Source organism: Canis aureus, chromosome 21 (assembly GCF_053574225.1).
Source record: "Canis aureus isolate CA01 chromosome 21, VMU_Caureus_v.1.0, whole genome shotgun sequence".
NCBI lineage: Eukaryota > Metazoa > Chordata > Mammalia > Carnivora > Canidae > Canis > Canis aureus.
In genome coordinates, this window is record NC_135631.1 from 2,716,375 (window position 1) to 2,739,267 (window position 22,893).

At 45.3% G+C, this 22,893-nt stretch overlaps 1 protein-coding gene and 1 long non-coding RNA gene across 2 annotated transcripts in view; one reads left to right on the forward strand and one right to left on the reverse strand.

Annotated features, from left to right (window-relative positions):
* Nucleotides 1-22,893, forward strand: part of MARK2 (microtubule affinity regulating kinase 2) — a 60,382-nt gene continuing 37,489 nt past the window's right edge. Inside the window, exon 1 of the mRNA XM_077862134.1 lies at nucleotides 1-471. Within this exon, the coding sequence (XP_077718260.1) occupies nucleotides 418-471 (54 nt within the window). The 5' untranslated portion in view covers nucleotides 1-417. The remainder of the gene's footprint in view (nucleotides 472-22,893) is intronic.
* On the reverse strand, nucleotides 4,747-17,937 carry LOC144292213 (uncharacterized). Its single transcript, XR_013359679.1, has 3 exons — nucleotides 17,891-17,937; nucleotides 6,781-6,994; nucleotides 4,747-6,356 (listed from the first exon to the last, which is right to left on the reverse strand). It is a non-coding gene; the product is annotated as an uncharacterized LOC144292213 (long non-coding RNA).

The following is a 22,893-nucleotide window of genomic DNA, read 5'->3' on the forward strand; positions in this document are numbered from 1 at the left end:
GGCGGAAAGAGCCGAGGGCCGGCGGTGGTGGCGGCCATGTTGGGAGCAGCAGGTCCGGCGGCGGCTGCCTGTGTGCCGGGCGCGGAGCGGTGCCGCTGAGGGCAGGGGAGGAGCGAGGCAGGCGGCCGGCTGCGGCGGCAGAGAGTAGGCGGAGCGGCGCGGCCCGGCCGAAAGGCGGCACAGCCCAGCCGGGGGTCGGGGGGGTGCGGTCCGGAGCCGCTCGGAGCCGGCGCGGCCTAGCCCGAGCGGCGCATCCCCGGGCTGGCGTGAGCGGCTGCCCGGCCTCCCCGCACCCCCGGCCGGGGCCCATGCGGCGGGTGCCCCTGCTGTGAGAAGCCCCGCCCGGCCGGGCTCCGCGCCTTCCCTTCCCTCCCTTCCTCCAAGCTTCTCGGTTCCCTCCCCTGAGATACCGGCGCCATGTCCAGCGCCCGGACCCCCCTACCCACGCTGAACGAGAGGGACACGGAGCAGGTAAGGAGCCCCGAGGGCTCCCCGAATTCTCTGGCTGGGCCCCTGCACCTTGCAGAGCCTCCTCCCTCCTCTGCTCTACTCGTGTCCCTGCTGCCACCCTGCAAGCCTGGCTGCCCTGTCATCTGGCTCTCGGCCTCGCACATCCCCCTCTGAGTCCTGTCCTGGGACCCACCTCGTCCTGACTCCAAGCTGCACACTTGTCTTTTCTGCTGACCTCCCTCTCTCCTCACCGCCCTCCTGCGCTCTTCCGTGTTACCTCCCTAGCTTCCCCTTCTCTTCCCTTTTTCTCTCAGGGGCCTTTCTGGTCTTCCTCCACCCACGCTTAAAGCCGCCACCCTCCTGCTCCTCGAATAGCACCCCGCGATTTGCCCCAGATCGTTGTCCACCTCTTCCTCCATCTCTCTAGCCCTGCTTCTCCTCTCCCCGCACCGGTTCTCCCAGTCCTTGGTTATCACCCTCAGGGTCCTTGCTCCGGAGTGTATTCTCGATCCCGATCCCCTTCCAGTTCCCCAGCCTTTTTTTTTTTATTTTTTTTTTTTACCCTCTTCTCCAAATCGTGCTCTCCCTCGTGCTTGCAACCCACCAGCTCCACCCTCATCACCTTTCCAAATGGTTCGCCTACTCTTTGCTCATCACTTTCCCTTCTTCAGGAGCTCCCTGGTGCCTCGCGCTGGCATTTGTTGCTTCCGTGTTTCCCATACTGCTGTCATGCGCATAGTTTTCCCACAGGTTGTCTTTGGGGTTCCAGTCTGAAGGGTTCCCTTCAGAGTCTGGATCTCTCCAGCTCTGTTTTCCCCAGGTTGGGTTTTAGTCTCCAGGCTTCCTGTTTCTCACCGAATGCTTTACCAGCCTGCTCCCTGGACTCTTCCTTCCAGCCCCGCTCTATCATATTAATACAACCTGTTGCTGAATCCTTTCCCTGGTCACGCTCCCTCACCATCCTTGCCTTTCTGTTTCCTCACAGTGCAACACAAACCATGATGCCCTCCTGTGTCTCCACTCCTGGTTCTGTCACTTTCCATAGTTTCTTCCTCCCTGCTTGATGCTTTCTGGTTTTTCTACCCTCACCTGGTCTTTACTCTTAACCAGGGTTGCCTTTCATCTCCGGATTCGCCTCTTGCCTTTTTCACATCATCTGTCTTTGCCCCACACATGCCCCTGCCCCTTCCTTCCCGACTGGCTTATGTTTTTAAGTCCTAGTCCAGGCACTCAGCATATTTGTTTCTTGAGCTACACGCCGCAACACCACCCCCCCCAATCTTCCTGGCAATCACTGCTATCATCTGTCACCCAAGCTTTAACGTTTTTCTGTGTCACCTCACCTGTGAGCTGAGAGGCATCCACTTTCTACCCCTCCTCTTTCTTTCACCGCGTCCCTTGCTGACTGCTGCCTGCTCTGGGGAGAGTCCCCTGCCTGGCACACCCTTGTCGGTGGAGAACTTTACTAGGCCAGAAAAACTTGACTTGAAAAAGGAGCTCTTCTCCCCTGGGGCTGCAGCACCTTTCTGCATCCTCTCCTATGTGACATTCTTTATGTTTTCCTCTCGTTCACTCCTTAGCCCAGTAGAACTGTTGTTCTCTTCTCTTGCGTGTTCACATCCTTCCCTGGACATTCTGCCCTGGTTGCGTTTTCCTGTGTTTCTGTGTCCCCTGCCCTGGCTCTACTTCACCTGGGCAATCAGGAACTCGGGAGGAGTTTTTGTTTGCCACGCTTGACCCTTTTGTTCCTGATGGATTGCTTGCTTCTGGAGGCAAAACGAGTTGAGAGGGAGGGCTGGTGGATTTCAAGTTTCATCACCGGGTTTTGCAACTGGCTCTGCATGGGACTGAAGTCTTTGGAAACCAGAGCATGGTCTGTAGCTCCTAGTCTTGCCCTCACTTGCCACTGTTTCTCTCCTTGCTGGGAACCGCTTTTTCCAGGCCCTCCTGAGGTGGCCTGTTCCATTCCTTTTCCTATCACCACCTTTGTATTAGCAGGTAAACCCTGCTTAACCAGAGAACTTTCCCAGACTGTTGATTATGAGCTGGTAGGAGGAGGCCAAGTGACTACTGACTGGCACCCTCAGGCATGTGGGGAGTGGCGTCCGCCGAGGCTGTGGGGGGCATTGTGTTCAGCAAAGTAGAGTAACAGACTGCCTCGATGTGGTTTCTTTGTGCTGTTTACTAAATGTAAATGTATTCTCACCGTGGTCTCATTCTTGCAATGTGTGCATTGATTTCCTCTTTTTCCTACATGCCTAGCACACCACTGAGTGCATAGTAAGAAGTCGGTACACACCCGTTGATTTTATAAGAGCAGTGATGGGGGGTGAACCATTTGGGACTGCAAGCTGCTCTTTGATAACTTTGTCTGGAGCAGTGGCTGCATACTTTGTCACCCTGTTACAAATTATGAATTACTCATCCTGTTTGCACTCTTCATGGACTTGGGTCCCCCTGAGCCACTTCATCACTTCTGGTGTTCTCAAGGTAGCCAGTCATGCTACTCACTTGATATTAAGTCTCGTCCCAGTAAAAGCACAGCTTTTGGGAAAGCTCAGCTACACCTACCACAGGCAGATGCCTGTATTTTTCAAAACAAGAAATAAATAGCAGCCTTTCTGGTCACCAGGCCAGTGATGCCAGAAGCAGTGGCCTCCTTTAGACTAGATCATGCCACCAGGTAAGAGCAAGAAAGCTCTTGATTCTGGTCAAAGTAGTCACGGAAGTGCAACCTTTGCAGTAAGCCATAATGTTATGAAATAAAAAGCAAGGGATTCGGTTGTGCTGATTCCTTCGCCCCAAAGATTCTCCATCACTTTATTTAGGTTTAAATGATTTAAACTGGTTTTACCAGGAAATAGGTAAATAAACTCTTCTGGTTGTCTTCAAGCTCCAATCACTTTTTGCTCTTCCTCGCCCCCTTTCTTTATTAAAACCTGTGGCTAATGAGAAGCTGTTTCCAGGAGCTCTTTGATCACATCTGAATTAAACACCCATAACGCACACACACACACACACAGAAAATGTGGAAGCATAAAAATAAACCTTGTGTTGCAGGAAGAGTGCCTGTTTGCTGTCAACTCTGCTTCTGACAGTGAAAGTGGGAAATAAAAGTCAAGCCTGTCTTTAAGATTTTTGTGACACCTGGTTGTGGATATGCTTTTTCACAGCCATAGACTTCTCTTTCACTTGCAGAAGGAGGGTTATGACCTGGGGCTGGTAGTTTTGGGGATTCTCAGTCTGCGAGCTGAGCATTCTGTCCACTTCTTGTCCAAATGGCTCTGCTGGCCTAGAAGCTTGGCTATGGTGAAAGCAATCAGCAAGATGACTGTTTGTCTTCTAGCCAGGGGCAGCAGTAATAAGCAGGTGTGGAGAGGGGTCCAACTTCAGAGCTCTCCTGCTGCTGGCAAGAGCTTCTTGTAATACCTGGTAGAGGACCTACTGGCTTCAGACCTGCCCCACCCCTGGGTCTCCAGAACCACAGGGAGGGCTCCTGAGAAAAAGCAGGAGCCTTTCACTACCAGCCCCAACTCTGCTGCAGTGGGCAAGGGTGGGGTTTGCCGTCATTCTTCTGGGGAGTGAGTGGCATTGTTTATTCTTTTGGGTGGTTCTAGGAAGAAGAGTGTGGAAGTCTGGCTGAAGTGAGCAAATCTAACATACAGAATCCTGTAAAGAACAGCTGAGCCGCTCCAAACACGTATCCCTTGGATGCCAGTGTTGATTCTGGCTGAATGTTGCATTGAGTAATTTGGTTTTAGTGGCGACTCTGATAGAGAGCTTGGTTGGTTCTCGTTTCCCTCTGTGTCCTGGTAGCTGTGCAGCACTGTGCTCTGGGTACAGACTCCAACCCTTTGACTCTAGCCAAGGGCTCCTTGGTGGTGTCGCCTTCCTGTCAGAGGTCTGGGTGGGTGTCAGACCATACATTCTCACTTCCTGCATGGCCCTAGAAATTAAAGTGAGGCCTTGATAGAACAAGGACTTTAGGAGTCTGGAGTTCACATAGTTGTTCTTCCTACCATAATCTTTGAACCCAGCACAGCTAACCACCTAGTAAATTGTAATAATTTCTCTACAATCTGTGGACTTTGGGAAGTAGCTAAACAGATGGATACAAGATGTCGTTGAAACTTGGCCTGCTTTAGATTAAAATCAAGTTTGCACAGGGAATGACTTGCCATCTTTCATATGGTGACCAAAGATTGGGCCTGAGAGTCTTTTCACTGTCTTTTTTTTTTTTTTTTTAAGATTTTATTTATTTATTCATGAGAGACACACAGAGAGAGAGGCAGAGACACAGGCAAAGGGAGAAGCAGGCTCCATGCAGGGAGCCTGATATGGGACTCGACCCTGGGTCTCCAGGATCACACCCTGGGTTGAAGGTGGCACTAAACCGCTGAGCCATCCAGGCTACCCTTCACTGTAAGATAGGAAAAAATCAAGAATTGTCTGCCTGAGAGATTTGCATGGTTAGATCTCTTGGAAATCAAAAACTTCTCTGACGAGACACTTTTCCCCTTTGGACAAAACAGCCCAGTTCTCAGTGGGCATTTGACCAGGACTAACCGGTGCCGCTGTGAACTCTTTCACATTGCACACTTAGCCCCCTGGCTGGCCTTTCTCTTCTCCCAGGAGCTTCCATGACTTTCCTACATATGTATTATGTCGACTGGAATGAATATTTTATGCCTAGAGTGCAGCCTAGCCTCAGACTTTGTGGCCCATTATCCACAAGCCGGATGGGGGCTGGGCGCCACCTTTGGCCCCATGATAGCTCTGCTAAATGGACTCTCTGAGTCCGTCCGACGTCCGTCTGTCCGTCCGTTCCCCCCCCCCCACCTCCAGCAGCACTTTGAAGCCCATTAATGGATTGGGATGAAGTAACCTCAGCAGATGGAAAGGGCAAGGAAGGTAGTTGTCCTTCCTTCCCTAAGACTGCCTGATAAGGCTTTCTTGCAGTAACCAGGTCCCACCCAGCCCCCCGCTGCTTGGTTAAGCTGTAGATTGTGGCTTCTAGGCTGCCACTGTGAGAGGAGATGGAGAAAGGGTTTTATTCTCTTGGAGCCGGTGGTGCTGCCAGGTTTGCCACTTGCCTAGCAAAGCAAAAACTGAGAGGGATGGGGAAAGGGTGGGTGGAGTTTAAACCTAGGCCTTCCTCCAACGGAAGTTCAGCAAAGTGACAAACCAGATAGGTGGCTGAGTTTCCTTCTCTTGATGGGAGATGCCAGCATTTGTACCTTTTTGCACTTCTAGCTTGGATTCTCCAGGCTTTCTCGCAGGTTTCATCAAACCCGAGTGAGTCACTGCAGTGTTATCTGTTCATTTTCCCCTTCTATCTCAGCAGAGGGAAGAGTAAGCCTTTACAAACTTTGTGGGGGAGGAAACCACCCATTTCCACTTCTGGCATGGGAAGAGGCCATCTCTCCTGACGTTAACTCTGAAAACTCTAGCTCTCAAAGCAGAATGTCACCACCCCACCACAGCCCTTTTGGTAGAGGCTACTGAGTGCCATTGCTGTCTTTTGGGCTGCCATGGTACATCTGCTTCTGAAACAGTACTACGAGAGAACCTGGCCTCTTGGTTTTCAGTTATCATTCATTGAAGGAGAGATTCCAGTTCCTTCTCTTACCCACTCACCCCACTCCTCCTTTAGGGAGGTAGAAATAGGTCAGATCCCTTCATCTGCCTGTCTGCTTTTGCTAGAGGGTTTAAAGTTTTTCGGCCGCTAGGCACTTTTCTCCCTGCTTCCATTTCTCTCTACATTTCTTATCAGAAAATGAGGGTAGAAGGGGCAAAAACAAATGCATTTCCTTTTCCTCATCAGATGTTAGACTTATGAAGGCGGACAAGCACAGTTTTGGTAGGTGAAGGTCGGATGGACACTGATATTGATGGCTAGGTGAATCCTGAGGAACAGCAGATAGGAGGGGGGAGGAAGGTGGGCAGGGGGAGAGGAGAAGAGGAGGGGTGTGTTCAGTGATTGGCTCCAAGCCATCTTTTTCTTTTTAACATAAAGAAGGCAGAACAGACCCGAGGCTTCTCTGTAGAACCAGTCAAGCTGGTTTTGAGCAGCCTCGGCCTATTTTCCTCTGTGTGCTCTTTGGGAAGTTGGCAATACAAAGGTCTGCCTCCTCTGGGACTGTGCTCTTTGAGGTAGGAGTCTGGATGAGGTTTGTAAACACACACACACACACACACACCACCCCCCCCACCCCCCCACCCCCCCCCCCCGCCCTCCACAATACTGAATGGGTCTCTGAGCTGGGGGCCTCTACGTGAGTGGGCTCTCTCCACCCCCAGTGCTGCTCAGGGCAACTTCACCTTACACACCTTTCACTGGACACTCCAAGATACAGCTCCTTTTCTTAGGCCCTTTCGCAGGTCATGGCTTGGCAGAAGGCCCTCCAGCCTGGTCCGGGAAAAGGGACCGGGGCGGTGGTTTGTGGATGGGGAACTGACTCCTGGCTTCTGTGATCTGGTGGTTAAATCGTGTAAAACCCCAGATCTTTTGGCTTGATGCAGTGGGACTGTCTGTCCAGGCCTGCTGAGGAAGAAAAAAGAATGGGTTTTGGTCTCTGGCAACTCAGCAGGTACGTCAGCCGCAGGGAACAGTGTGAGTTTGTTCCTGCTTGGTACCTGTAGGAAAGATGGGGGTTATCGGTCACCTCGTGCTGGCACTTCCTAAACAGTGGCAGGAAATCTTTCTCAGGAAAAGGACAGAGGATTCTGAGGCTCCTGTGACTGGCAGCACTACTAATACAGCAGGATCGTTTTCCCAGCCCCTGCTAAATGGAAAACCCCCACGTCCAAAAGTTTGATGATTAGTGAGTGAAACCACCTGCAAATAGAGTTCTTGCCCTTGCCCGTGAGAGTAGGCTACTCCTGTTCCTACTACAATGATCTACTCATTGCAGACACATGCAGAGGGAGAAGCAGGCTCTATGGCAGGAGCCCGACACGGGACTCGATCCGGGATTCCAGGATCGCACCCCGGGCCAAAGGCAGGCGCCAAACCGCTGAGCCACCCAGGGATTCCCCCCTTCTTTAGACCCAAGGGTCTGCTGGCCTTCCGCTACCGCCCCCCCCCCCCATCACTTCCCCACAGATGGCCATCATCTGAGTGTCTTTGCATGTGGTGTTGGATGCACTTGCGGCTTGTTGCTTTTTTTTGCCCACAAGAGTTTGAATTACTGGTTCTCTAGTCACAGGAAGTAGGGCCCTTTAGGTCAGCTTGGTCTAGCAAGAGCATTCTAATTGAGTTGAGCTTATGGCAGAGTTGAAAGGAGATCCCAGCACTTGGGGACTTCGAATAAGTAGTGTGTTGTGGTTACAGCAGGCTCTACAGTTCAATTCCCTGTACTGGAATCTTGGTCAGCCGCTACTATGACCTTGGGTTTACTTAATTGCTCCAGGCCTGTTTGCTTATCTGTAAAAAAGAAGTAATGATAGTACCTATCTTGCAGGTATAGTTATTGTGAGCATTAAAAGGGGTAATGAATATTAAGTCACTTAGAATAATGCCTGGCAGGACGAAATAATCCTTGTCCACAGTGTTCTAGTTGAGCAACTCAGTGGGTTTTCTCTGAGCACCATACAACTCCAGGTGAATGTACATTGGAATTTCTCCTAACTGAAAGAATCTTGGTTTCTTTTAGTAATTAGGGTCTCTTAGCTGCTTTTTCGAGCAACTTTTAAAAATTTATTTATTTTAGAATGGTGTGGTGGTGGTGGTGGTATTTAAAACCAAACAGCAATCTATCAATCAATCAGTCAATAAGAAAAAATAAAATAAAACCAAACAGCTATCTGAATAGAATGCTATTGGAGAGGTTGAGGTACTATGGAGATCACTATTTACAGGATATCGATATTAGGTGGTTTTATCGATTAAGAAAAAAGAAACAACCCAAAACATTACCATCTGCTTGCCCATATTTCTGTGAACGGTGTGGTGGTGGTGGTCGTGGCAGCAGCGGCCATGTGTATGTGCAACCCCATCAGTGCCTGGGAGGCTGAGTCCGAAGTCACCCGAGGTTTCTGTGAGTGCTGGGATCCAGGTGTTACAGGAGACCCAATGAGGGAGAGGGAACCTCCCCGGAGGGAGCATGGGATGGAGCATGGGATTTCTTTCACAGTCCTTCAGTCCTTTCTTCAGGTGCAGTATTAACCCTTTGGCAGCAGGAGAAAGCTCCCCGTTTCTCTTAAAGACCAGTTGTGAACCTAGCAGCTAATGATTTTAGGTTTTTTGTTGTTTTTTTTTTCACTGGTAAAGGGGCCTTTTGGGGGAGGTCCTTGCTATCTCTGTTGGCTTCTCTGAAGTGAGAACAAAGCCTCCCCTTTGTGAGGCCTGGAAGGACCGCAGCCATTGCTCAGCCGCTCCTAGGAGTTTGCGGGCTTTGAATCTTGGGCTGAGATTTTGGTCTCAGTTGGTTCCTTGTTTATCTTCATCTCTTGTGGCTTCTAGAGCCTGAATGCCTGGTCGGAACAGCAAGTAAGTTGCTTAGGTTTTTCACATTGCAACTGCGGCCAAGGAGAAGGGTAACAGTGCCACCCCAGAGCTCATCAGGGAATTTCTTTCACTGTATTTTCCTCTTCCTTTTGACCCCTTTGCTGACTTCTCTCACTTCTTTTTTTCGGTTTGGTTTCTTTGAACTCTGTTCCTTCATTATCACTGTCCATCTCAGGTTTTTATCTCTATGTCCTGCTCTGCCTGACCTGTTTCTGTGCCTCTTTTGTGGCAGGGCTCAGGAGGGGAATTCTGATAGTCTGAGATCTCCTTCATGTATAGAATCCCAGAATCACCCAGTCCCTTCTCCTATTCCTCTGATTTTTATAAAGTTAAGGATTCGCTGCTTTAGAAAACATTTTCTTTTTATGTCTCTTGAGCCACCTTCCTTGGTAAAGCCAAGCTTGGCGATCTGACAACTTATTAGGGTTGGCATCCCAGTTTCCCTAGTGACAGGGTCTAAGCTAGTTCTCGGCTGTTTCCTGTGGCCTATCCAGAATGCTACAACACTGGACCCTGTCTTAGGGGAGATCTGAGGACGCACTTGTTAATTGTGATAATATGACATTGAATTTGGCTCCCGAAGTGTAATTGTGATAATACGACATTGAATTTGGCTCCCGAAGTCCTCAGGTTTGAGGACCCTGGGGCTCCCTGAGACCCATACGGCAGTATATGAAATCAAAATTAGTTTGATCACAACATTAATGCAGTATTTGCCTTTTTCCACTCTCATTCTTTCGGTGTACAGTGGAGTTTTCCAGAGACTGAATGATGTGTGCTGACATCATCACCTTTGGCTGATGAAATGTGTGCTTCTGTATTCTTGTGTTTTCTGGAATGTTTAAGGTAGTCCTTTAAGGTATAAATATGGAAGTTTGCATTGATGAACTCCATTTGTTCTCAGTACTTCTGGACTCTTACTAGCTTTCTTCAGTTGTGTCTGCTGTAATCCCTGCAAACCTCATTATTGTCCTATAAATCACTATTTTGAGATCCCAGCATTTTCCTGGCACCTTCGAGGAAACACAAGAAGTAAGTACAACTTGTAAAACTTAACTTGTAAAAACTTCGGGAAAAGCTTCTCATTTAAAAAAATTCACTTACAACTTATTTTAGCACTTTATTCTAAAACAGGAAGATTTATCATATTTCTCTTATATTTAAGGATGAATTGTTGGCTTTAAAAAGGGAGATTAGAAGGCTTGCAATCTCTGTTTATTGAAATGGATACACCAACAAATGAATGGGAGGAATCTGAAGAACCTAGGCAAAACTGTAAATAAGAAATGAAAAATTATTAAAAGAAACAATATCACAATGAAAGCTATCTTCTCCTCAGCTTTATAGATGATAACAACATACTTTATTGTATCTTATGCAACAGAACACGTTTGTGTTAAGTTGCAATATCACATCAATACCAATCATTCAGAGCTTAATGAAAAAGGAATTGAGTATTTTAAGTGTACACACCGTGAGCTCTTTAAAAGCCAGAATTTGCTCCAGCTTTCCAACCTAGAAATGAAAATGTCACTGAATCGTACAGGATAAGTTATGACATTGCTTTGGTTGGAGAAACCCACCCAATAGCCGAGAGACTAAGTGTTGAACAGCAGATGTTGCTGAAACCCACTGGATGAAAAGTCAGTAAAATTCAGGGCAGGGCCACTTCATGTGTTACCATGAGTCGTCAAATTAAAAATCTAGCTACACATACAAAGACTGAGTTCATGTCTTGTTTATAGAGTTGTGCTTTTGCCTTAAAAATGAGCAGATTTACAGATGTGGCTCGACTTGTGTCAGCACCAACCATGCTTCAAAGAATTTTCTTTTATGTGAATGCCCAGCGGTGAACACAAGTAGTGATAAATATGCAAGGGATTGAATAATTCTTTTGACTCTCCTGGTTCATCTTGGAACAGCTTCATTTCCACTTGGACTATTTGTGCAGAAGTAATGGCAGAGAAAATTGCTGGCATCATAACACAATCAAGGCAGTGGCACCAGGACTCTACTAGTGGTAGTAGTCATGGACTTCCTTCCTGCTCTATGCTTGTGAGTTTAAAAACAAAACAAAACAAAAAACATTTTCACTTAATAATGTCTTGGAGGAAGCACTAAAAATTTGTAATTTTTATTAAATATTAACCCTGTAATAAAAGTTTTTAATATTTTGAGTGATTAGGGGGTGCCTGGGTGGTTTAGCAGTTGCGCAACTGCCTTCAGCTCAGGGTGTGATCCTGGAGTTCCAGGATTGAGTCCCATATCAGGCTCCCTGCGGGGAGCCTGCTTCTCCCTCTGCCTTTGTCTCTGCTTCTCTGTGTTCTCATGAATAAACGAATGAATGAATTTTGAGTGATGAAATGCCAAGTAGCCATGGAGCCTAGGTACCAACCATAGTATAGTGATGGTCTTGAGAAGATGCACTAGTGTGTTGGAGCTGAAGTAGCTGCGTGGATCATTTTTACTTGAAAGAACAACTGATGGGTAAACTATAGTTATTCATACTTGAGTATTTAGTGGACATTTTTTTGAAATGGAACAAAGTGAGTCTGTCACCATTGCCAGTGATAAAATTCAAACTTTCAAGCGAAAATGAAATTTTTGAAAACTTGTATTTGTCAGAGACTTTTTTGATAAGCTCAGTGGTGAAATGAATGGAAAGTGATTTTTTGATATTGTATGAAATGTCAGTATTTGGAAATTTCTGTATAATTCAGCAAAGGACCATGTCCCAGATTGTCAGTAGGTAAAAGAGCCACTCAAAGTGCAAGATGACCAATGGATTTTAATGTAAAAGTACACAAAAAAATTCATTGGTAAAATTTCAGATTGCACACTGAAACTAGGTTTTCAAAAAATTACTTTTGAGTTTTGGTCTGGTGTCAAAGAAGAAAAATTCTCAATATCTGAAGAGCTGTTAAACTCCATTTTCCAATGACAGGTCTGTATGAAGTGAGATTTTCTTTATTTTTTTTTTTTTTCTTTTTCTTTCTTTTTTTTTTTTTTTTTTTGAGATTTTCTTTATATCTTAACAACCAGAACAACATAACGAAACACATCAAATGCAGAAGCAGGTGTGAGAAGTTGGCCCTCTTCCATTAAGCAAGACATTAAAGATTGTACAATGTAAAACAATGCAACTTTTGCCATGAATTTAATTTTGTTTTAGAAAATACAGTTTTTTTCACACACAAAAAAAATAGGCTTTCCAAATAAACATGTAATGGGCTTATTATTTTGAATGAATTAATAAAAGTGTCTTTTAAATTACCTTTTCATTTTCTAATAAGGTAGCTATCAATAGCTGTAATCCATATAAACAAGATTTGTGCAGTCCTCGGTAATTTATGAAAGAGGGTAGACTCTGGGGACCAATGAGTGAGAAAAACTTTATAGACAAAACTTGAGTTGATGGTCTTTCTTGGGCTGGTTATTTGCAATGACTTCATAAGGAGCCCTTGTTTACAATTCTGGCTGCATATGGCCCCTGTCTTGGCCTCAGAGACTTTTACCCAAGCTAACTTATTTCCTCTTCCTCATACATACAGCATTGGCCCCGTGAGGTTTTTGATCGTTGTTTTATCTTGGCTTGTTTGTTTATTCCCCTTCCCTCTTTTTCCTTATTTTTTTTTCTTTTTCTCACTTTCCCTTTCTCTTTATTCTTTTGTTTCAAGTTTTCCTTATTTTTTTTCTTTGTTTTTTTAAGGTGGGTTTTTTGAGTTTTTGTCTAGTATTGTGTTTTGATTGGGGATTATGAGATCAGCTCATGGGGTGGACTTCCTTTGGTACGTGTGAAATTGTGGTTCGGCAGATACAGTGTTTTTTTTTTTTTTTTTTTTTTTTTTCCATTAAAAATAAGTAACTCATGGGACGCCTGGGTGGCTCAGTTCTTGGTTTCAGCTCAGGTCATGATCTCGGGGTTATGAGATTGAGCTCCACATCAGGCTCTGTGCTCCATGTGGAGTCTACTTGAGATTCTATATATCTCCCCCTCTCTCTCGGCCCTTCTGTGCAAGCTCTCTCTCTCTATCTCTCTCTCTCTCTAAACCAAATAATTAGGGACACCTGGGTTGAGCATCTGCCTTCAGCTCAGGGAATGATCCCCGGTCCAGGGATCCAGCCCCACATCGGGCTCCCTGCGAGGAGCCTTCTCCCTCTGTCTATGTGTCTGCCTTCCTCTCTCTGTGTCTCTCTCATGAATAAATAAAATAAAAATCTTTAAAAAAAAAAACAATTTTTTAAAAAAAAGATAACTTGTGTTACCTTTGTAATGGATTTATTATGTTCTTTTAAATGGATGGATATTAAGATTTTATTTATACATGAGAGACACAGAGAGAAGCAGAGACACAGGCAGAGGGAGAAGCAGGCTCCATGCAGGAAGCCCGACGCGGGACTCGATCCCTGGTCTCCAGGATCACACCCTGGGCTGGAGGCAGCGCTAAACCTCTGACCCACCTGGGCTGCCCTGGATATTTATTTAAATCTTTTCTCTGGGACGCCTGGGTGGCTCCGCGGTTGAGCTTCTGCCTTCAGCTCAGGGCACAATCCTGGGGTCCTGGGATCAAGTCCCGCGTCGGGCTCCCTGCATGGAGCCTGCTTCTTCCTCTGTCTATGTCTCTGCCTTTCTCTCTGTGTCTCTTATGAATAAATAAATAAAATATTAAAAATAAGTAAATAAATCTTTCTCCTATTTTTTTTAAAAGATTTTATTTATTATTCATGACAGAGAGAGAGAGAAAGAGACAGACACAGGCAGAGGGAGAAGCAGGCTCCATGCAGGGAGCCCAGTGCAGGACTTGATCCCGGGTCCCCAGGATCACGCCCTGGGCCAAAGGCAGGCGCTAAACCGCTAAGCCACCCAGGGATCCCCTCTTTCTCCTATTCCTAAATACAGTAAGTATTAATAGATAATAGTTCATAGAAACAAAAGCTTTTTGGGGACTCAGTTATTTTTAATAGTTGCAAAGAATTTCTGAAACCGAGAAGTGTAAGAATCAGAGTTGTAGACAAAACTTGAATTACTTCTTTCTGTCTTTGGTTGGTCAATTTCTTGGTAATTTCATTAAAAACATTTTGCAATTCCCAGCCCCTGTTTGGTCCTGGCTGGTTCTCAGAAAGGTACTTGCCATCTTGGTTTGCTGTTGTTCTAGCTGAGGAAGCTGGTTCTCAGAGATCTGAAGGATTTTGACCAAAGTTGGCTCATTTTCTTCTTCAAATACAGAGCATTGGCCTTGTGAGGCTTTTTTAAACATTTAATTTTTTTTTTAATTTTGAGATAATTTTAAGTTAGAAAAGTTGCAAAACTAACCCAAAGAGTTCCTGTACATTCTTCACTCAGCTTCCCCTTATGTTAACATCTTACATAACCACAGAACATGTATCAAAACTAAGAATTAACCTTGGTATAATACTATTAACCACAGTACATAACTTCTTCAGATTTCATCAATTTTTCCACTGATGTGTGATTTCTGTTCCAGGACCCGTCCAGGATCCCACATTGCATTTAATTGTCATGTCTCCATAGTCTCCTTAGATCTGTGACCACTTCTTAGTCTTGCCAGGTCTTTTGTAACGTTGACAGTTTTGAAGAATACTGGTTAGTTTATAGAATGTTCCCCAATCTTCTCATGGCCTTATGTTCCAATTCGCTTTTTCATTGTGGTAAAATACATATAAAATTTACCATTTTAATCATTTTTAAGTCAAGTGGCATTTAAGTACATTCACAGTGTTATGTAACCATCTACTATTTCTAGAAGTTTTTCGTCATTTAAACAAATTCTGTATTCTTTTTTTTTTTTTTTAAGATTTTATTTATTTATTCATGAGAGACACAGAGAGAGAGAGGCAGAGACACAGGCAGAGGGAGAAGCAGGCTCCATGCAGGGAGCCCAACGTGGGACTCAATCCTGGGTCCCCGGGATTACACCCTGGACTGAAGGTGGCGCTAAACCGCTGAGCCATCTGGGCTGCCTTTTAATTCCATCTTAAAAGTTAATTCAGGAGGCACTTGGGTGGCTCATCCGACTCTTGGTTTAGGCTCAGTTCATGATTTCAGGGTTGTGAGATTGAGCACCACAGAGGGTCCACACTCAGCCGGGAGTCTCCTTGAGATTCTCTCCTCCCTCTGCCCCCACCCAGGTGTGTGTGTGTGTGTGTGTGTGTGTGTGTGTGTGTGTACACACTCTCAAATAAATACGTCAGTCTTTTAAAAAAAAGTTAACACAGGTTTTAGTCTGATGCTATGTATTGAGTTAATGTTAGAAAATGTAATTATTAAAATGTGTAGTTGTAATGGCTTAGTAATATTTTAAATAAATTAATAGTTGAACATTTTCTCAGTTTTAATTATAATACAGTTGTTATAACCCACATAAACAAAAGCTATTTGAGGTCCTTAATAATTGGGTCGCCTGGGTGGCTCAGTGGTTGCGCGTCTCTGCCTTTGGCTCAGGGTGTGATCCTGGGATCTGGGATCAAGTCCCATATTGGGCTCCTTGCATGGAGCCTGCTTTTCCCTCTGCCAATGTCTCTGCCTCTCTCTCTGTGTCTCTCATGAATAAATAAATAAGATCTTTAAAAAAAGGCCCTTAATAATTAAGAGTGTAAAGGGTTTCCAGACAGAAGTGTGAGAATATCTTTTGTAGACAAGCTTGGGGTTGATCATCCCTGTCCTTGATTGGTTGGTTACTTGATATGACCTCATACTGAGCCTTTGTTTTGCAATTCCCAGGGTGCTGCCCAAGCTGCAGGAAGGTACTTGCTGCCTCCGTTTGCAGTCATTCTAGCTGAGGAAGCTGGTTCTCGGTGACCTGAGGGACTTTGACCAAAGTTGGCTTTTCTCCTCCTTCTAATACAAAGCATTTGCCTCCCCACCCCCCCACCATTAAAAAGATCATTTGGCTTACTTGGATTTCATTATGACAGATTTTTTTTTTAAGCTTATGTGTTGGCTATTGGTCAATTCCAAATTTGAAAACTGCAAAGCTTGCTTAGCCTCTATCCTTGAAGAACCTTGGTGCCTATAATAGCTGAAGGCCAGTCAGCTCCAGTCGCTTACTACGGCCAGAACACGCCAGAACACCCGACAGTCTGTTCCCTGGGTGGCTGCAGAGCTCACACATTTTGTTCCTATTTCTTCTGTGTTTAACTCTTTGTTGGCTCTGTTTCCTAAAGAAACATGCCTGCCAAATCCCACACTTAACGGAGGTACGCTTTATTTTCTCCTGTAAGAGGTAAGCAGATTTGGTGTGTAACAGCGTGTGAATTTTATTTGCTTGATGAGTCTTTTTTTTCCTTAAGATTTTATTTATTTATTCACAAGAGACACAGGGAGGGAGGCAGAAACAAAGGCAGAGGGAAGAGAAGCAGACTCCATGCAGGGAGCCCAATGTGGGACTTGATCCCAGGACTCCGGGATCATGCTCTGAGCCAAAGGCAGATGCTCAACCACTGAGCCACCCAGGCATCCCTGCTTTAAGGGACAGGTAAAATAGCCATAGATAACACTGTTTTTAAAGTGTTTTAGGATTCTCAGCCTCCTTCTTTTGTTTTTACTTATCTTCTAGTCTCTGTGGCCCCTCTGACTTTGGAAGGCTTCCCTTGGGGCAGCTAGTGGTAGACCTTGGGCCCCCCCCCCAGCAATAGTCACTTGTACCAGCTTGAAGCAGATCTTTTTAAAATTCATCTCATTTGCTCAGAATCACTTCTCATAGGGTCATTAAAAAACACTGTTTAATCAAGTGCTTAACTTATATCAATTTGAGTCTACATATAGACTTGGCGGGATTATAGCTCCATTTCCCATCACTCAGCAGTCCCATAATCCTCTGCTTTTTACACAAAGCTTATTTCTTTTCAGATTCACATGTGGCTTTCATTTCAATTCCAGAATTGAACTTGATGTGCTTTTCTCTCTCTCTCCTGCTGCTGGTCTCTATGGAAGATAGACTTTTGCTTTCAAAGGAGATTTGTTCACTCTATTAGCTAAGGCAATGACTCAGTAACGGTGCCTCCTGGATGGCCCTCTAGTACATTACTCTCCCAAGTGGTTGGGGAACTCTTGAAGAGAATGGACTGAGTACTTGAAGGGTCGATGACCCCTGCCCGTTCTCACTCCCAGGGCATCATTTGCACTGAAGCTATAGACATAATAATAGCCAATATGTATTGAACACTTAGTTTGTGCCAGACACTTGTTTAGCTGTCTTATATTGACTCATTTAATCTTTGTGAGATGGTAGATCTTACTCTTTTACAGATGAGGAAATAGAGATCCAGAAATGTTGAGTAACTTGAAGGTTACAAACCCAAGTGGTCCAGAGTGTTTGTCTGTGTCCGAACAAAATTTTCTTGACTGTTGGTGAACCCTTTGGTTCTGCTTCAGTTGTGTCTGGGCAGTGGGAGGTGAATCCCTTAGAATTCACTCCTAAACACTGTGGGGTAAAACCCATCTCCCAGGTTAGCCTTTTTGTTGTACATGGCCTCCTCTGCCCCAGATGGTTTCTTTCCACCCTTTGTGGCCCGAGGGTGCAGATGCAGCTCTCTGGGCTTACTTCCCTGGTCTTGACAGCTCCATCTAAGCTATGGGAAACTTTTTTTTAAACTTTACCTTTTTTTTTTTTTTTTAAGATTTTATTTATTTATGAGAGATGCAGAGAGAGAGAGGCAGACACACAGGCAGAAGGAGAAGCAGGCTCCGTGCAAGGAGCTTGATGTGGAACTTGATGCTGGGACTCCAGGATCACACCCTGAGCCGAAGGCAGACGCTCAACCTCTGAGCCACCCAGGCGTCCCTTTTAGACTTTACTTAATCCTGGCTTCTGATTGTCCTCTCTCTATCTTCTCATCTTCTGGCATTTCAAAAACCTTTTGAGAAAAGTCAGTCCTGAGACCCAAAATCTGTAACCAGCAAGTAAGTACCTCATAGTATGAGACAGCTTAAATTCCTGGATTTGACTGTCCTCTGTAGCACCCATGAATTGCTGGGATTCTAGAACTCTCTTTGTATGCACTCTCCCACATTCCCACCCACCCATCCCCCACAAAGAAAAGAAAAAAGCTTTTTTTTTTTTTTTAAAGAAAAAAAGCTTTTGTGTGTGGATCTTAACGTGTACATTTTATCATGAAAATAATGTTTTCCCTTTACAGCCCTCTACATGCCACTTCCACAGAGGGCCAGAGCTGCTTGCTTTCAGCCTTACTGCCAAGGGCGCTGAGCACTGTAGCTGGTAGTGCCAGGCCGCTGTGTGCATTTGCGCCTTGCCAGTTCAGTCCTGGGAGCTGAGTTCTGGCTTCCTGCTGTGCCTCTTTTATCCCATTGCTTGTTTTATATGCCACTACTTCCTATTTGCTTTTGTCCGGTCTTTCTTTTGGTTCCTTCTCCTGACGCTCGGCCCTATAGCTATGCTTCTGGTTCTCCCAGACCTCTGCATTTGTGTCTTAGAGTCATTGTTCTGTGCCCCCAATGGAATTTTAATTAACTTGAGTTTATGATTTGATTTACTTGGTTGTCTCACCTGGGCAGTAGTGCCTTTTCTTTTATTAAAAGTTCTGAAATTTTTTTTAAAGCTTTTATTTATTTATTAGAGGCAGAGACACAGGCAGAGGGAGAAGCAGGCTCCATGCGGGGAGCTCGACGCTGGACTCGACACCGGGTCTCCAGGATCACGCCCTGGGCTGAAGGCAGTGCTACACTGCTAAGCCACCAGGGCTGCCCGAAAAGTTCTGACTTTTTTTTTTTTTTTTTATGATAGTCACAGAGAGAGAGAGAGAGAGAGAGAGAGAGAGAGAGGCAGAGACACAGGCAGAGGGAGAAGCAGGCTCCATGCACCGGGAGCCTGACGTGGGATTCGATCCCGGGTCTCCAGGATCGCGCCCTGGGCCAAAGGCAGGCGCCAAACCGCTGCGCCACCCAGGGATCCCCAAGTTCTGACATTTTAAGGCTATTTTTAAGACACCAGCCTGGAGTGAGAGTAAACCGGTGATCTGTTGGCCTTAATGCAAGCATCATTGACCCACCCATGCCCCTCTTGCTGCCTTTACAGAGCAAAGAGAGGGAGTCCAACTAGAAGATTCAGATTTGTGTTTCAAATCTGATTTGGTTCTCCATGATAATGGTTATGTGCCATTTCTAAATTACTATAGAACCCATCTTTTTTGTTACAAGGGTAAAACCAAGGTCCACGTAAATTACGTGGAGAAGCACAGTCTTTAGGCCTGTTTATGAGTGATCTCCCCTCCCCACACCCACCTCCAACATATTTTTATCTCTTAGCAGAGGTAGCCACTGTTCACACACAGGTGTTCTCTAGTGATGCGGGCTACCGCTTCCTTGGAGAGTGCATGGCAGTGTTTTCTTGCTAATAAAAAGACTGCCATAATGGGTTAGGCCCATAGGGGCTCGGCCCTTCTGTACTTGTATTCCCAGGGAGAAAAATCTCTACCTTAATTACCACATCACACTGGCAGAGAGGTGTGGCTGCTAATTGATTAGATGACAGTCCTTTGCATTGATGCACAACTGTTGGGTGGTTTTGTTTCGTTTCATTTTTAAATAAACAAATAGATTTGAGCCAGGTAAATTTATGCTGAAGAGCTGAGTAGGGATTAATCTTCTGTTTTTAGGGCTTTTTCTGTGTTCTTATTTTCTACCGTGGTAGCAAGCACGAAGTAGGCTTTTCTTGCCATTTTGGTGCACATGGTGAATATGTCTTTTTCTTCCCTGCCCCCTCTGTGCTCCCTCTCTATTTGATAGAACCAAATTCCTTTATTTGGTTTGCTGTTCATTCCCTCCTATCTTGGAATGGTTGAACTCTATTCTGAAATATATTTCTAAGATAGTATTTAAAAGCAAACACTGCCTTTCTTGAAACCACAGAAACTGCTTGTGAAACAGCCGCCAGGGCAAGCTGCCAAACCTGCACTGTTAACCCACCCCAATGACAAATGTCAGACACTGACGGCACACTGTAGTCATGATTGTGGTGTGAGGATTTTCTCAGTAATGCATGTGTAGGTGCTGAGCTCCCGGTTTCACCACCAGAATGTCCACATTACAACATTCTTCATGGTAAACCATTCCTGAAGGGTCTTGTATAGCTAATCTGCTCTCTACTATGCAGGAAAGGTTTTAAACAAATCCAATTCCCATTCCCCCTCCCCTGCTTTTTTAATTTTAATTTTTAAATTTTTATTTATTTATTTAATTTCAGGAAGTGATTTTCTTTTGAGGTGAGTTAGACCAACTCTCTTACCAGCTTTTCCCATTTTTAAGTTAGAACTGGTTTGAAAAAAAAAAAAAAAGAACTGGTTTCAAAATTGTTTTTCCTCATGGTGGAGGAGGACTTGGGCCTTGATCTTTATCCTCAGGCCCTGGAATGACTTTATTTATTTATTTATTTATTTATTTAGTAAGTAATGGCACAGAATTTTGTTTGTCTAGGGAATTTTATTTCTTCTCAGGTACTTTCAGGAGTATTTGTTCCTTTCTACTATCTTCTAAAAGAGCTCTGGCACTGCTGGTAGCCTGATAGGTAAAGCTACTATTTAAAAACTGGTATCGGGGGATCCCTGGGTGGCGCAGTGGTTTGGCGCTTGCCTTTGGCCCAGGGTGCGATCCTGGAGACCCAGGATTGAATCCCACATCAGGTTTCCCTGCATGGAGCCTGCTTCTCCCTCTGCCTATGTCTCTGCCTCTCTCTCTCTGTGATGACTATCATAAATAAATAAAATTTAAAAAATAAAAAAAAATAAAAAAATAAAAATAAAAACTGGTATCGGGATCCCTGGGTGGCTCAGCGGTTTGGCGCCTGCCTTTGGCCCAGGGCGTGATCCTGGAGACCCGGGATCGAATCCCATGTCGGGCTCCCGGCATGGAGCCTGCTTCTCCCTCTGCCTGTGTCTCTGCCTCTCTCTCTCTGTGGGACTATCATAAATAAATAAAAATTTAAAAAAATAAAAATAAAAATAAAAAAACTGGTATCAGTGTGCACTTAGCTATGGGACTGATTGAGTGGGAGTTAAGGAGGGAGACCAGGCTTGACAACCAACACTTGGGAAATAAAAGGAAAAACCTATAAAAGCCTCCCTATTCGTAGTCAGCACTGTGATGGAGGTTGTAGATGCAGAGCTTTAGGAGTCCCTTCCAAATCTTCCCCAAGAGCACCGTCTTTTGTTCTCTTGCTAGGGGTTTATTCTGACTTCGTTTCCATGATCTGAGTCCTGAACAACTTTTTTGACTTTGTGTTTAAGCTCTTCCCATATCATCTTTGCTTGTCTGTTAGGCCTGTCCCTAGTTACCAGATGGGGAGGAGACCGGGAAGGCTAAATGATTGATTCTTTGGTGACCCTCCCTGGGTTGACTTCCCCTTATGCCAGCATCACATGACTCACCATGGTTGACCCAGTGGGTGGGCATCCCATTCACAGAAACCCCAGGGTTTAGATAGATCCCGGCAGAACTCAGAACTGTGGTCCTAGCTAGAAGTGAGACCTGCGACCTTCAGATCTCTGCCCATGGTACTTACAAAACCATAGACTTCTAGTAAACTGGGGGAATAGGCAGGCTGTGAATTTTATTTAATACCTGGATTTGGTCCCACATTGGACTGTATGATTTGTACTTATTTATCTCTCTTACTAAGTAATCAGCTCTTTTGACGTCTGGGCTGTTTTATCTTTTTCTGTATTCCTTCCTCCCCCAGAGTCTTTTGGAGTGCTTTATGCATGGTCATCTCTCAATTATTTGTAAAATAAAGAGCCAGAAAAATTATAAAATAGGCATTCTTTACTTACAGCCACTCTTGAGGGAGTGTGGCCATATTGATTTGTAAATCAGACACCTCTTTATCCAGTTTTTGGACATATAAGTCTTAATTTGTGTCTTAATAGGTGTAATAATGACTAAAGAGAACAACTTTTTCAGGATGAGAGGTTAAGGAGAAAAGTTAATGCTGTTACTGGGTTGTGTTAAGAACCCAGAGAGGAAACCATATGGGGAGAACACACTGCTGAGGAAGCCCTGTCTGGCTTCCTGAAGCAGGGACTAGAGCCAGAAAGCAAGCCCTCCTAATTTTGCTGAGTTCTTTTCTTGCCTTTGACATCTCTGGCTACATTGTTGCTTCTGGTTCAGTTGTCCTCATCCTTCTCTCTTTTGGATGGGTGAACAGAGGTACACACTGAGTGTTGGGGATTTTTTTTTTTTTTTAAGATTTATTTATTTATTCATGAGATACAGAGAGAGGCAGAGACATAGGCAGAGGGAGAAGCAGGCTCCATGTGGGGAGCCCGATGTGGGAATCAATCCTGGGACTCAGGCAGGCTCTAAACTGCCGAGCCACCCAGGGATCCCAAGTGTTGGGAATTTTGTCCAGAGTTGGAGAGATCATGTGGTCAGAAGGCTGGAGTTATTTATAGTGGGAGAAAAGCTCAGGAGCGTGGCACAGGAAGAACTGATTTCACACCACCTCAGTGCCTGATGATGACGAGAACCCAGATTTTTCTTTGAGCATCTTGGGGGGAGATCAGTTGCTTTTTGTGAATTGACCAAGAACTGTGAAATCAGGGACCATGTTCTCCAGGACCATTGTGTATAAGGCAAGAATGAGAAAGATGACCATTTTTTTTTCTTTCTTCTCAATTCGCTGATTTTTGTGACTCAGGGTGTGAAAGCTCTGACTTTTGAATCTCCTGTTTTGGAACTGGTGCTGAAGGCACTAGCTGTATAGGGTGGTAGCAAAAGGACCTGTTGGACTAGTCTGCTTGGACCCACTTCCCCCTCCCCTTACTCAGGGCAGGGAGACTGAAACTGCTGCTTGGGGCTCTGCCAAGCCAGTCTCTCCTCGTGGGTCACCTCCCCAGGGCAGTCAGGTGGGCAGCTCCCCACCCAGGAGCTCTCAGAGGAGCCAGGCTGCTGGAGAATCCTG